The sequence below is a fragment of the Pectinophora gossypiella genome, chromosome 17 (assembly GCF_024362695.1).
Source record: "Pectinophora gossypiella chromosome 17, ilPecGoss1.1, whole genome shotgun sequence".
Taxonomy (NCBI): domain Eukaryota; kingdom Metazoa; phylum Arthropoda; class Insecta; order Lepidoptera; family Gelechiidae; genus Pectinophora; species Pectinophora gossypiella.
In genome coordinates this window covers 4,238,367-4,254,371 of record NC_065420.1, presented here as the reverse complement: position 1 = coordinate 4,254,371, position 16,005 = coordinate 4,238,367, and the positions used below count along the sequence as shown (strand labels likewise).

The window sequence follows — 16,005 nt, the reverse complement described above, 5'->3', positions numbered from 1 at the left end:
CACCTTTTTGAAAAAAATATTTTTTCAAAAGGCATTCACATGGACAGAGAAGTGTAAAATTTTATATACATCTACACCTTATTATTTATTCGTAGATCTACACCCAGTGTTTCAGGAATCCCCAGCTCACCATGGGAATTTAAAATTACGGGTATTTTTTTCTTCGCCTTTTTTTTCTAAGGTGGTATTTCATTTGATATTGTTGCAAAATTTCTTAATACTAGAAATAAAAGAATAAAAATATGTCCTCATTCTTTATTCATCAATTGTTAGGGCACCACTGTTGATGTCGTTGATGAGGTCATGTGGGGGCCTGCCCTCGACGGTGCATCCTACAGACTGTGCAGTTCCGAGGATTTCCTTCACTGTGCCGGACAGCTCACGAGCCATTGATCGTGGCCTCATAATCTTGGCAATACCAATAACATCTTCAAGGGTGATATTGCCATTGTGCTTAACTGGAAACAAGAAAAGTGACAGCTTAAAAAAATAGTTCTAGTGTTGCAAACAGTAACAAGATGATTATTTAAGATGACATTGCATCAAACACTTTCTTCACTAGTTTTTGATTGGTAGGCTTATAATTCGCAAAATGAAAACTTTGTACTGTACTCAACTCTAGGCAGCAAGTTATAATGAAAAAGAAATTAAAAAGTTGTGCAAGTATGCACATCATTTTAACTAAACAAATATTCATGTTCTACTCTATTAGATATTTTTTTATACAAAGTCATTTACAGTACTAAAACTTTTGTTACAAAATACTTGTACAATTAAGATACTCACTGTTCTTTTGCTTCTTGCGGTCACGAGGAGGCTCCTTCAGTGCTCTGATGATGAGGGCAGCTGCAGAGGGCACCACTGAGATCTGCGCCTGTCTGTTTTGCACAATCAGCTTGACCGTGATCTTCAGACCTTTCCAGTCTCCTGTGGCCTTGGCAATGTCATCTCCCACCTTTTTGGGGGACTGTAGTGGAAAAAACAAAGTTAATTGTGTTTTGAGAAATGTATTAAGAAAATTATTCAAAATACCATTGAAATTATACTCACAATCACTCCTCATGTCTAATTAACCTAAAAAGAAGCGTGGCAGTCAGACGGCCTGGTCCGCGACTCCTTATTTACCCTGAGATCAGTTTGTCGTTAGGTTTAATGATATTCTGAGTAAATGCAACAAACCAACCACAGGCTTAGACATTCGGAGTAGCCGCGACAGGGAAAGAATCCTAAGTCGCGGGTTCCTTCCATCCGCCACCCGGAAGGACGCGCCTGGTAGGGAGGCACCCCCCAGGATCATTCAATCATCATGACACGAGACGATTATGTGGTAAATGGTAGAGAAAATTTTAATTGATGATGGTTAAGTAGATAATCGTCACGTGTGTCACAGCACCAAGGCAATTACCTTATGGCACTCGTAAAACTATAAGACTGCCACGCAAAGATTTGAGGTTAGGAATATGAAGTTCGAAGGTTTATTACAAATTGTATACTCACCAAACCCAGAGGACCGATCTTAGGAGCCAGAGAAGAGGTGGCGCCGACTTCTCCACCAACACATCTCAAGTAAACTGTAAAAACACATCCAACATTGTAGAAATCACTTCGCTCACAAACTTTTCAAAATATCATCACTTATAAAACCTTACCGATTTTAATTTCGTTAGGATCGAACTTAGGCGGCATTGTGGTAGATTTTTAAGACTTATTCTTAACAAATTACAACAATTCCAAGATGATTAACTTGGATTAAAAGGCGAACCGTCTCACGAACGTTCCGAAAACGTTGACAGCTCGCCGGAAAAAGACAGATTTATTCTTTTTCTAAAGTTTGACAGTTTTATTTTCCTTGCCAGTAAAAAAAAAGTAACGTACAGTTTTTATTCTTCGGTAAACTACGGTTTTTAGTGAATCAAAATCAATATTATGCGAGTGAGAGAACTGAGATTGAGGCTGAGAACTGAGAAGATCAAATCAAATCATCAAAGTTGCAAAAAGGGCGTCTTTTCATTACATACTATTTTAACTAACTAAACTATTTCATTCCTTCAGATCACATTATTGAATAGGCATTAGATGGGTTAACTGATAATAATAGTTCATTCAAATGTCTATAATTTTAGTCTATGGACGGATAGTTCTGTCAAGAAGTGGATGTTACTAATCAATTTATTTTGCTTTTCGTTAGTAATTATTAGACAATTGTAGGGAGCTTTGTAGTCCGTTTGACACTAATATAATCATGGCTAACGACGATGTGCTAAAACAGTACTTATCGAAGTATAGGAATCGTGATTACACGTCTCGGGAGGTAATAGGTGTGATTCAAGTGTATAGAAGTCTGACCTTTCGCCTGGAAGCCTTTGTGTTCAACAATGGAAGTAGGAAGGACTTGCTGAACTTAGAGGGAACGATTCCCGTCAATTACAAGGGAGCCTACTACAACATTCCCGTATGCATCTGGCTAATGGACACTCATCCTCAAAATGCGCCGTTGTGTTTCGTCAAGCCTACACCAGACATGTCAATCAAAGTCTCCAAATACGTAGACAGTAATGGGAAGATTTACCTACCATATTTACACGAGTGGTCCTCGAATGGGTCTACATTACAGAAGCTCATACAATGCATGATCTCTGCCTTTGGTGAGCTACCTCCAGTATATTCAAAGCCACGCAACGAGGCGAGAGCTCCGTACCCAGTCAATTCTTTTATGCCGCAACCACCTGGTTACCCGTACCCGCAAGTTTCTCCTACACCGGGTTATCCAACTGTGACACCTTATCCAACAACTTCAAACTTGCCCTACCCAAGCTATGGCACTCCATATCCTGGGGCAGCTAGCACTAATGGTACACCATACCCGCCAGCAGCTTCTGCCACGCCTTACCCACCAGCAGCTGGCTATGGTGGACCCAGTCCTGATGTTGGTGGCGGCACAATAACTGAGGAACACATCAAAGCTTCTTTGTTATCAGCTGTGGAAGATAAACTGAGGAGAAGACTGAAAGAACAGTCACAGCAGTCACAGGCGGAGCTAGAGACTCTGCGCCGTACACAGCAAGAACTGAGGGAGGGGAAGTCACGGCTGGAAGACATACTTGCAAGACTTCAGAGAGAAAGATCTGAATTAGACAAAAATGTGGTTGTTTTACAAGAAAAGGAAAGGGAATTACAGTCAGCAATTGAGCGTCTGGGAGAACAGGAAGGGATTGACGTGGATGAAGCAGTGGTAACAACAGCTCCACTGTACTCACAGCTCTTGAATGCTTTTGCTGAAGAAGCAACTTTGGAAGATGCTATTTACTATATGGGAGAGGCTCTGCGCAAGGAGGTTATTGATCTGGACACATTTTTGAAGCAAGTACGTACTTTGGCTCGTCGCCAGTTCACTTTGCGTGCGTTAATGCATAAATGCCGACAAAAGGCTCAGCTGGCATGCTAGGAATCTTTGCAGGAAAGGTTACAGTGAATATAATACTCTAAATTGGTGACCCAATCAGACAGACTGATGTCACGACCGTGCAGCAACGGGGATTTGAACTGATAAGTAATATCAGTATACAAATATGGGTTATCAGTGAATGGCTTTGTTATCAATTATGTGCACTGTAGGAATGACTCAGAAGCCAAAATTCTGTTTACTAATACTGTTTGCTTTCTCTTGCAACTATTGCTTATTTAATGCTACTTTTTACTTGCATATCATTTGTTCAGAGTAAACTTGTAAGGTCTAGTTGTAATTGTTGTAACCCCTAGTTATCCTGGGACATCAGTTTATATTGATGTGATATATTATAATGTAATTGTATTTGAATCTTTACCAAATGGATGTTGAATTCTTTCTATATAATTCAGTTGTTATTACAACATAATAATAGGAGTTACATCACTTGATCACTTGTTAAAATTAATGAGATGTATATTTTGGAAAGCATCAAATAATTATATTGGGTAATTATAATAATCTTTAGGGACTTGGATTTTTAAATAATCATTCAAAAATATCACTTATGAATTTCTTGGCTTTTTACTATTGTAGGAAAACATAGACAATAATAAATTAGCCTCTGATTTAATTTCATTAGAATAGTGTTGGGAAAAATAAGCAATTTTATTTTGTGTAATTTTATCTACTACTTCAATGTAATAAGACTTCAATTTTCCAAAATAAAAACACCTTTACTTAGTGTGTTTCAGCAATTTCGCTGCACAAAATAATGTAATATATAATGCCTAATATGTCTATATAACTATTTGAACAAGATCAATGGATGTTTAAATTAGAGACACTAATATGAAATTTACACAGGCAGGAAAATCGGCGATTAAGGGTGTTGGGTTGGGACCCTGGCTCGGCGACAATAGATGGAGTGTAGTGGTAATGAGGGTCCCAACACCCAGGGATTTCCTACACCACGTATTGTAGTTTGCAAAATTTGTTAGATGAAATACACAATACCTATGTGCCATGTTGAAGGCAGTGAAAGTGAAAATGAATATGTGTAATATTAAAATAATTCTATAAACAACTTCATATTTATCTAAAGCCCCCTGTGACCTAGGTATTATCAAACGAATTAAGCATTTGATTAATCTACTGTTATATTGTAATTACTTGCGTATTTATTAGAGTAATTTTCTATCCAGAGTTTATTTTTAAAAAGCTAGTTTATTATGGAAATTTATTTAATGTTTTTTCTCTTATATGATTTTGTTCCTTAGTAGATGTACAGTGTACTGTCAAAGTTACATAATACTTAATGTTAGCCATAATATAGGTCATTCTGAGAGATTATTGTTAATCATTTTTATATCTTGACGAATGTTCTACACTGTACTCTGTTTCTACTGAAGTGGATGAAGCATGATAATTGATTATTGTAAAAAATCCTCCACTCTGATAATATGTATGCTTCCAATAAGCATGAACAAAGTTCAGAAGAGTAACAACTAAGAACTACTAAGGTCTACTTGCTTACAATAAGGGAGACTTGGGATATTGTAAAAGCCACGATTGATGAACTGTTAAGCCTCGTTCACACGAGAAGCACGAGAGACGTCACGCGGCGGCGCGGTGCGCGGGGCGTTTTCTTCGTTCATGGAGTGGCGACGCGGCGTTATGCCAGACCTACCACGGCATTCAATGCGTCTTTGTCCCTGGACATGTTAGACATATTAAAATGCACTTAAAATTTAAACAAACTCTAGGAACAGAGTATACATTTCAAATGATGCCTGAGCGTATTCCTAAAAGGCTCGTTTGAGCTGATCGTGTAGAGAGTAGCATAAGTTTTGCAACGCATATGTGCAGTCCACAGACTGGTTTTGTCACAATAAATATTGAAAATGTATTTGAATGTGTTTTATTACAGTATACCACCTATATGCATCCCCTGGGCATAGTTGTCTATCAGACAAAGGTACATTCAACGCAAGGTGAACTAAGTACCTACACCTCACCGATTTTTCTGTTAGACCAACGTGATGGGTGGTGAGCCGTATCATCGTCTATAACATTCGAGCCAAAACTGTTAGTGAATATAACACTTTTTGTCTTTTTATATCTCTAGGTAGTTTTCAACTAAGTACCTTTCTATACCTATATCCGTTGGACTCGGATATCAGGAAGTAAAGAGCGAGATAGCGCGATTTGTCTTACCTAATTTGCCTTGCAAATGACTTCTGAGTGCCAGAAAAAGATAGAAGTGTGCCACCAAATCGGATCGGGATTATGACAAAAAATATCGAAAATTTGTCGGTCTACCGTTAAAAAGTTGCAAATGTTAGTGGGACCACGGGCAAAAGGGGACATTTTTTGGCGACAGTACCAGGATAAGCCTGTCCTCAGCATCATCCTCTAGGTTAAGTTCTCTATCAAGAGCTAAAGACGGTTGTCAGTGTTAGAAAAGGATAGAAGCATAGGGAGGTTCCATGCTGTCAGATGTGGTTCAACCCATGGTAGAAGACCTGTAGGCTCTGCACGGGAACCGGGTCGCGCGCGGCGCGAATTATATCGAGGCCTTCGACCAATAGCCGTTTGACGTCCATCTATGCAGATAGCATTCGTATCGTTTATTGGTCCAAGCGCTCAATATAATTCGCGCCGCGGCGCGGTTGTCCTGCAGACCCGGCAGCAGGTATGCTCAATCCTATGACAAGCCGCCATTACTAGCCCATTGATGACGTAAGTGTTACCATTAAATTGGTATCTCCAACATTCCAAGGACGTAAATTTTATTATTGAAAATTAAGTGAATTACTGACTAATGTATTTAATTATTATTATATGTCACATATATAAAAATAATTAAAACTGTAAGTAAATCTTTTACTAAAAGTTCAAAATTCCCATGCGAAGTAAATATAAAAACATTGGTCGTGGGTAATTTTATTTTTACGAAATGGCAACGCAGTGCGGGATGACGTCAGCTGGGTCAATGTATACTGATGAATGTGGAGGAAGCAAGAGAAGTATGTCAGGATCGAAGCAAATGGAATTCCATAGTCTGTGCTTGCCCAGGTGGTTTATGTATGTATGTACACTTTAGACAAAGAGTTATTAATTAAAACTGCAAAATCGAGCCTGGCGAAGATTTTAATCAAAATATAGCTTTTAGCTTAGCATGTATAATAAATAAAATGCAGTTAGCGAGTAGGAATGCCGTGTAAATGCTTGACTACTTCTTTTCCTGTTTCTTGCCTTTCTTGGCAGCCGCAGCCGCCTCCACGTCGATAGGTGCGGGCTTCGTGAACGGGATGATCTCCTGGTACTCTTCAGGCATCCACGGCTTCAGTGCTTCTGGGACCTGAGGTGACATAAAAATAATAAGTTTAAATGTCGGAAAAGACGATCATCAAGCGGAAAATAATAATATGTACACATTTAAAATGTGCGAATTTAAAGTTCCTTTTGATACCTAAACCCAACACAATAAATAACATAAACAGCCTATATACGTCCCACTGCTGGGCACAGGCCTCCCCTCAATCAACCGGAGGCACTATGGAGCAATACTCCACTACGCTGCTCCACTGAGTCTTAACGTGCCCTCCGAAGCACGGAATCACCTTACTTTTACAGACAATCAGGAGATTCAAGCCTGAAAAGTCCTTACCAAACAAAGGACAGTTTCACAAAATGATTTCGACAATGTCCACATCGGGAATCGAAGCCGGACCTCCATCCAGATCGTGAGCCTAACGCTCTAACCACTAGACCACGGAGGCTGTTAACACAATAAATACCTTTGGGTAAAATAAATACTTTCTTCTAATTAGGTGCTCACTAAGACGGGAATTTTGCGAAAGACCCCAAAGGGTTGAAAATTTGTATGAAACTTTGTCATTTTTAAAGTTAGAATCGTGAAATTTCGCGGAAAAAGTCGTGGACAATTAGTCTGGTATAAACTCGAATAAGTATTTCCCCTACCTGGTAATATTTCAAGAATTTTCATTAATTATTATTGACATTGCATTTTGTAATTAATTCTACTACTGAACATTATCTAAGATAAGTTATCATGGATTTCCTACTCCAGGATGTTGAATCATAAACTTCTGACATCGACGTAGCGCGATTGCGTCACCGTTATTAACAACAGCCTACTTAAGTACGTAGTTGTTTATTGTTGAATGGCTGTATGGCATTTTTTATTGAGATGACGTCATTGGCTATCGTGTTCAGTATTTATACCTTTAGTAACATATTATACATCAATCCACCTCCGTGGTCCAGTGGTTGAGCGTTAAGCTCACGATCCGGAGGTCCCGGGTTCGAATCCCGGTGGGGACATGTCCCAAAACTCACTTTGTGATTCCTAGTTTGGTTGGAACATTACAGGCTGATCACCTGATTGTCCAAAAAGTAAGATGATCCGTACTTCGGAAGGCACGTTCAGCTGTTCGTCCCGGTTACTACTAACTGATGTAAGTAAATAGTCGTTACATGAGCCATGTCAGGGGTCTTTGGCGGCTCAATAATAACCCTGACACCAGGGTTGATGAGGTTGGTAATTCACCTTCAGAGGTGAATTACCCACACGATAGAAGAAGATACATCAATGATTCATACTAAAGTTTAGTAAAGAAAGTGTTTTAAATCTACGTTCAAAAGGTCGGAATTTTCAGTTGATCTGGAAGCACGGAAAAAACACACCACCTTATTTCTAAACGAACCCTAAACAAAGTTGTGCTCAATAAAGTATATTATCTTAACCCTAAACGTCATAAAGTCCACTGTTCGTGGACGTTTATTCCGCCCTTCAGCCCCCATTGGGGTAGCGCATTGGAGAGGTTCATACGAAGTATCAAAACTTCACTGAAGGCAGTTTTGAAGGAGACCGCCCCAAAGGATGAAGTTCTTTTAACGCCATTGGCAGACGTGGAAAACATTGTAAATAGGCAACTTGACAACCTAGTCAAATGAGACACTTTTTACGAAACATCAAAACGGAAGTTTTCTTTGGATTTAGCATGGAAATACTGTCCTGTGACGTCATCAATAAAAGCGGTCAAACGACGTACTCGTTGTTACTTAATTCATAAATACAATTTGAAAATAAGTCGAAAAGTAAAATGACTTTATTTTTGGTCATCTTTGACTGGCTTCTATTTCTAGATTAGTATTTTGTAATTTATCTCTGACCCAGTCAAATATCCCACCTATACTCCTTTAACCCTTTGTTACTTGTAGTTTGTTGTTAGTAAGAATTTAAAGCTCATGTGAAGCTTACTTTATGTAAAAAAGCTTATAAGAATAATGATTACCTAAATGATAAAATGTCTGGTATTGAATGTGTTTGTCTAGTTATTAAATGACTTGTAATGTATATTTTGTTTTTTTTTTTTATTTATTTTTTCAGAGTACTGCGGGGCGGAAGGCAAGAGGGAAACCACTGCCTTATTTTTCCCTAAAAAAGTAGCATGGAAAATGCTGCACCGACAAGAGCGTGGCTCTTAAATTAATGATGATGATATTTTGACATGACATAAAACCATAAGTAAAAACATAGATTTGTGTAAGAACGAAATGTTTGTATGGTGAGTCCAGGGTGTGACGCTTACCTTGATCCCCTCCTCAGTCTGATGCACTTCCAGAATGGCACAAATGACCCTGGTGGTGGCGCACATGGTAGCGTTCAGCATGTGCACGTACTCTGTCGCCGCGTTCATCTTCTTTGTTTGGCCGTATCTGAAACAAAATTATAATTTATATTTACATAAGCTCATGAATCGCAATGGGGTAGTCAGAGGTACAACCGTCGTAAGATGATCTGACCTGTTAACTTTCTCTTAGGGCAACGTAATAGGTTAGTGAAAACTGCACTTAAGATAAATTAATAACTCATTGGTGCAACTCCGGTGCCGCTGTTAGGCATTATAATTTCAGTTGGTAGAATCTGCAATTTAACTTGATTTCTTTATGCTAACATCTGGTAGATATTCTAAATAAATAAATAAACTCCCTATGGTTCTCGTGCATAGGCCACAGAATAAAATAATCTTCCGCACACACACGGACACGCGCCCGCACGCACGCACGCTCACACATGCACGCACGTACACACACATATAAATATACTCAAACACACAGACGTCCTAATGCACACTATCCGCTATTTGTGTAAGCTTTTTAATTTTATAAGTGAAATATGAATTAAAACATTATGTTACGATAGTTATTATTTGTGTGGAATTTGGAAAGGCTTCTCATTTGCATACATCACGTAATCATAGTCTTGAGAATGAGTTAAAATCCCAAATAAATAAATACACTTAAAGTCAGTAACAGTAAATAAAAATGGCGAGGTCACTGCCGTGCCCCAGTATTCTGGTTTTCACGACACAAGTGTAACGCTTTTTCTTATATCATCAAACAATGACTCTTACCTAACGAGCAGTCTTCTGGCTTGGTACTCCAAACAGTTGCTGCAGGACACCAGTTCCCTAAAGGCCCCTGACCCCGGGAACCACGCTTCTAGGTCGAGTTTCTTAGCCGCAGCGTGGTTCAGTGCTCCGGAGACGATGTTCACCACGCGGTAAGGGATGCCCAGAGTTTGGCAGAACTCCTCCGCATTGCCTATCATCTCATCCATCATCTTCCAAGAGGCGTCGTCGTGAGGGGATGTTAGGACGAATTGTTCTACCTGTGGGAAACAATAGGGGTTTAATACAGATTTAAAGGGAGAACATATCTTGTCGCCTGGTAGTTGCGGCTTCCGAATACATCCCGCTTAGGGACGGTACTGAAAAGTATCGGCATCCGAAGAACGTAATATACGATCCCAACGACCCGATTACTCTAGCCATAGAGGCAGCCAATCAGCTCGCGACTTCAAGCACTTCATGACACCGATACCGACCCCGCCGGCGTGGTCGACGATTTCCCTCAATAAACGCTTATCGCTATCGAATCACTAGGGTCGATTAAAATTCAAATATTTTTCTCTTAGACGACGCCCTGAGCCGAGTTCCGCAGCGAACTGGGCACCCTCAGGCCTGTTATCTTAAACGTTGTACCGTGTGAGAGCCTCCAGTGCTCCCCATTTGTCCGGCCAAGTAGTTATTGCCATCTGCGGCAAATCTACAATAAGTCACGTTAAAAAAGAAAAAACATATCCTGTTATGTCTGCCTTGTATGGACTCTGTACAAAAATTTTGTTTGGGAGGCAATTCCCGCGCGCTCCCTTACTCCTTAACGGTTTAAGTAGAATAAAGTAAGCCCTATCCTCCCTTCTATGCATAGGTGGGGTGTGGTGTCCCTTCTATGCATAGTATTGTTTATACTATGCTTGAGACCCGACTCTAAAGACCCGACTGGCAGATAGAATTTTTCGACCAACTCACCTTTTCAAATTGATGTACCCTGAAGATACCACGAGTGTCTCGCCCGTGAGACCCTACCTCTTGTCGGAAACACGTCGACAGACCTGCGTACCTGTCAAATTTAATATAAATGTTGACTTATACGTACATGCATTGTTCGTATTCAATTGATGTATATTGTTATCCAGAGCGAATAAATTTCATTTCATTTCCAGTTTAAAATAAACTAAATAAAAAACATGAATAAATAATGCACTTATTTTTCACAAATCTTTTTAAAGAAGTTTCGAACTATAACCACGATGTGGCGATTTAACAATCCCACATGAAAAATATGGAATTCCAAATTTGACCTTTGTCTGGAATAACTGGAATTCCACTATTCAATATGTGCATTACATTTTATATTTGTTTATATAAATTAATATATTAGAATTGTTAAAATAAACATATACATATATATTTTACAATGTACAAATAGTAAGAATAAAATATACATAGTTTTATATAATTAAACTATTATGGTAAAATATCAAAATTATAAAGTAAATGTTAAAATAATAATTTGGCTATGTACAAAATCAATTTACAAACGGATAAGCGTACCGAGTTTTGTTAGTAGATATTTACGCGCCGCGCGCTAAACTAGTTGGGCAGGTTGCGCGCCGCCCGCGCGCCGCGTACCGCCTCCTTCCACTTGGAGCGCGGCGCGCGCGCGCCGGCCGCTGCAGCGAACCAGTCTATGCTACACCGCTGTCGAATGTGCATGACGCTTTGTATGCAACGTAGATCACTCGCGCTTACGCTCGTAATATTTTATGCTTGTCTATCTTTCTGTGCTTTACTCTTCTAGTTGTTCTCTTACTTTCCTTCTGTGCTTTTGTCTATTGTGCCGTGTCTTGTATCGTGTGCAATAAACGTTTAGTGTGTGAACGTTATAACGGAATTTTATTTCCACCCGCCGTCAACGTCGCACTATATTAGTGAGTACCTACTCCAAACGCTAAAACGGTTACGTGCTAAGAGGTTCTAGTTGTAAAAGCTCATTGAACACTGGTTTCTTTTTTTTGAAATTGTTATTTCTTGTACTTTGATCTAATCTGCCTAAAGGCTAGGTAATAATGTTCTTTTTGCAAAACTTTTGCGCTTTTTACTGTCACAACTTACGATTTTTATCTTTATAGGCATTAGCTTCGACTATTGGTTGAACCGCGCTGTATTTATCGCTTCGCGATAATCCGCAGTGGCAAAGTAATGAATGACTAAGTTCTTTATATACTTAAAGATTTAAAAAAGAAGGAACATCAAATTATGTCCTTTCTAGGATTAGTGCCAGGTAAATATAGATAACATGGTTGTTACTGCAACAGTTTGCTCGACCATTGTAGACGGCGATACGGTTCACCACGTATCACGTTGGTCTAACAGAAAGCTCGGTGAGGTGTGGATACTTAGTTCATCTTACGATAGATGTTCGATAAGCTGTAAAAGTCCAATCAGTTTCTTGCAAAGTAACAAATTAACTGGTTGCACTTAAGACCTCCTGGTTACATGTCGTTTCTGTAATAGACCGAAAACACCTACAGAAACATACATTTTATAATTATGATAATTAATGGTTCATTTCACCATTGTTTACAAATGATTCGCTGGGTTCAGTGACTGCACTTTTGCTCATTGATTGTACTTTTGACTGACTTAAACGTAGCTAGCGAGGTGTGGATGTAATACAATATACCTCTGCCGATACAGACTTGATGCTTCACTACATAGTATAAAACAAAGTCGCTTTTTCTGTCCCTATATCCCTATGTACGCTTAAATCTTTAAAACTACGCAAAGGATTTTGATGCGGTTTTTTTAAATAGATAGAGTGATTCAAGAGGAAGGTTTATATGTATAATAACATCCATTAAATGGTGGAGAAATACTGTTATTTTTGAGGTTTTCAATGTTATGTCGTAAGTAATTTAATTTTTTCCTCAGCATTGCACCCGAGCGAAGCCAGGGCGGGACGCTAGTATGTTATATTTGGAAGACCAATTAACCTGATAGGTAATGAAGCCTCAGGCAGCCACTCGTCCCTATGGTAGGCAGCAATGGGCTGCTCCGAGGTGGCAATCAGGTACTTCTCTTCCACCGCGGCGTCACCCTTGTTCTCAGACCCCTTGCCAATAACCTTGTACAGTTCCTCGTCGAATTGCGCCAGTTGCGCCACTTCTTGCATCACCTGAGAAAATTGATTTAATATAAATTAAAGAAAATTTATTTATTCATATTCTGTGGCTCGTTAAGCCGTTGGTCCCGGCTGCATTAGCAGTCGTTAATAACCACCAATCCGCACTGGGCCCGCGTGGTGGTTTAAGGCCCGATCTCCCTATCCATCCATAGGGAAGGCCCGTGCCCCAGCAGTGGGGACGTTAATGGGCTGGTGATGATGATTCTGTGGCTCTTGTGTTGCTTATTGTTAGGTATTTTGTGTACTATTTATATAAGTAGGTATACATAGGTAAATATATTTGTATGTATGTTATATATTTATTTGCATGTATTTATAGTTTGTACCTGCAATCTTTCAATTTTTACAGTTTTCCTCACCTTATGGCTGTCTGGAAGAAATCGCTTTAAGCGATAAGGCCGCCATTTGCCATGTACTTAGTTAGGACTCTTTTTGTAATTATTTCTTTTTATTTTGGTACAATAAAGTGTATTATTATTGTATTGTTTATTATAAAAAGTCACTGTGGGCCTGTGGTCAACCAGCTTGCTTCTTACAGGAGGAGAGCCGGCTCAATCAATTATCTTAGTGAGAATATATTATGTTAATATCTTAAGTTTCTAATGTTTAATTATATTAATATGAATGTTTCACCGCGCATTGGCGCTTCAGCACTGTAATGTCGTGAAATGTAAATAAATAAATAAATATTAGGATATATAAGTTTAAAATACTTTTACCTATGTTTGTAATTATCATAAGCCTGTATCTGTTCTTTTTTTAAATATAAATAAACCAACCACACAACCAACAACTCACATCTTTCCTCATGAAGAAAGGCGTGTAAAGTGGGGTGTACCCCTTCTTGAGTAGTATCCTCAGAGAGAGTTGCACCAGAGCCTGTTCGAGGAAGACAGCGGCGCCCTTGAGGTAGTACCCGCGCCCGCCGGCCACGGCCGAGCCGCGCTCCCCGTCCATACCTGAAGAAAATAAAGACGAAATTGTCAAATGCCGGCAGGTCCTGGACAAGAGTGGCTTTACGCAAAGAGGAGAGTGGTGGCTGCCTCTTGAAGAAATTGCTGTAGAGCATTAAAGCCACCAATTGTGCTGTAATCTATCCTGTATATGTTTTAAAATGTTTCATATATGTATGTGCAATAAAGAAAATTTGATTTGAATTGAAAAGTTATAAAAGTTAAAGGATAGTGGAAGTCCTTTTCTCATGCACACACAGATACCTACTTAAATGATACCAGTAACTCATCGAATTTGTTATTTTATAAAAAACTAGCTATCAGATAGCTTATTAGTAGCATTTTTAGACCAATGTTGTTTATTGAAACCTGCCACTTGATTAAAAACAAAAAATTCATCACTCCTCATTGCACACAAAGCATACAACAGTAAGCATGACGGTATTATTTTTTAATTAAAAAAAACAATTATAATATTTAATAATAAAATAAATATTTAAATAAATCTTTATAGAGAATATTTGCCAGACAACCTTTAAGCCCAAAGAGAGAATGTGGCTCTTAAATTGATGATGATGATATCCCTATTAGAGTGGGGAGAGGCATATAACCTTCTTGGGGTTGCCTGAAAACTTTATGCTGTTAAAAACAGGAGATATATACATTTTTTACTATATTCATAAGAAATAGAGATTTTTTGTTTAGCTAGCTCTGCTGCAGTATGACACAAATACGGTACAAAATATGGTTTAACTTTAATATCGAAACATTTAACCATACTGTGACAGATTACAAACCCAATTCGATTGGTCATAGCTTTTGGTCTTTGTTTTTTTTTATAGACATGATCTATATTTATTACTAATCTTATAAAATAAATAATACTTTAATTATAAAAAAAAATAAAAAGTAAATATTTTTATTAGACAGATACAGGTAGAGTAGTAATAGTTTTGCAATGCAATAATAATAAACTCACCATCAATCATACAGATCAGATCTACGTGTGAGTACTTGTTTTTCATGGTGCAGTCTCCAAAAGTCCTCTCAACGGCATTGTTGTCCTCGTTATCATCCACAGGTACAGAAGCATGTAAATGGTTGCCTACTTCTCTTAGCGCAGTTGAACGTGTCTTCTCAGCTGTTAGGAGAGCCTGGTCATTCTTTGTTATAGCTTCATCTATGAGGACACGGACCTGAAAGAATAATTAAGAACTAAATTTCACTTCACAATTTATGGCATTGATATTAGGGTAAATTGTGGATATTCTAAATCTAATTATTTCGTATTTAGAACATTAAACAAAATAGTCCATTTTTCAAATATCATCAAGTACAAAGCTTAACGATTTGACCAACAGATAGCGAATGCTGACCTTTTTAATTTGGTTCACAGTTAGAGGCTTCAGCTGATCGCCGGTAAGGGTGATCAGGTTATCGGCGACTTCTGCGGGCACAGGCTGGTCCTCCGGCCCCACGGGCTCCTTGCTCTTCATCTTCAGGCCGATCTCCTTGCTGCACACATTCTTCAGCTTATTCAAGTTGTCAGCATCGTGGCGCAATCTTCTCCACAAAGTGTCTTGTTCGACCACTGTATCAACCAGTCCCACATCTTTGAACCTCTTGCGCTGGTTTTCACGAATTTTATCTGGGTCACCGTCTTTATCGGCGCGGAAGAGGTCTAAGTCGAGAACCATGGTGATGTTATGTGGAAAGACGTGGCGCAATAATTATTTTATGCCAATAAAGCACAGCTGTGATGAGCACGACATGCGGCAAGTGAAAGGGTTTGTTCATAATCTTGTAGTATCTCAATATTTTTAGTCTCATTACTTAATTAGATATGCTATATGCTATTAGATGAACGAAGGTAAATTTGTTTTTTTAATTATAAAATTATATTTTTATACGTCAGAGATACAAATAACATTAGTTGAATAATAATTTTATTCAAAACAATTTCATTTAATCGTTCAAAACGCATAA

At 38.6% G+C, this 16,005-nt stretch overlaps 3 protein-coding genes across 3 annotated transcripts; 1 reads left to right on the top strand and 2 right to left on the bottom strand.

The window, feature by feature from the left end:
• Positions 1-241: 241 nt before the first annotated feature.
• Positions 242-1,803, bottom strand: LOC126374467 (60S ribosomal protein L12). Its single transcript, XM_050021122.1, has 4 exons — positions 1,650-1,803; positions 1,498-1,571; positions 787-967; positions 242-458 (listed from the first exon to the last, which is right to left on the bottom strand). Exons 1-4 carry the CDS (start codon positions 1,684-1,686, stop codon positions 256-258), a joined length of 495 nt encoding a protein of 164 aa, XP_049877079.1. The 5' UTR covers positions 1,687-1,803; the 3' UTR covers positions 242-255.
• Positions 1,804-2,130: 327 nt separating this feature from the next.
• On the top strand, positions 2,131-5,354 carry LOC126374385 (tumor susceptibility gene 101 protein). Its single transcript, XM_050021009.1, has one exon. The coding sequence runs from the start codon at positions 2,243-2,245 to the stop codon at positions 3,443-3,445; it is 1,203 nt and encodes a 400-aa protein (XP_049876966.1). The 5' UTR covers positions 2,131-2,242; the 3' UTR covers positions 3,446-5,354.
• Positions 5,355-6,580: 1,226 nt separating this feature from the next.
• On the bottom strand, positions 6,581-15,817 carry LOC126374368 (serine--tRNA ligase, cytoplasmic). The gene is made up of 8 exons (XM_050020982.1): positions 15,396-15,817; positions 14,999-15,215; positions 13,865-14,025; positions 12,876-13,057; positions 10,849-10,939; positions 9,892-10,148; positions 9,067-9,193; positions 6,581-6,809 (listed from the first exon to the last, which is right to left on the bottom strand). The coding sequence occupies exons 1-8, from the start codon at positions 15,714-15,716 to the stop codon at positions 6,681-6,683; spliced, it is 1,485 nt and encodes a 494-aa protein (XP_049876939.1). The 5' UTR covers positions 15,717-15,817; the 3' UTR covers positions 6,581-6,680.
• Between the last annotated feature and the right edge of the window lie 188 nt (positions 15,818-16,005).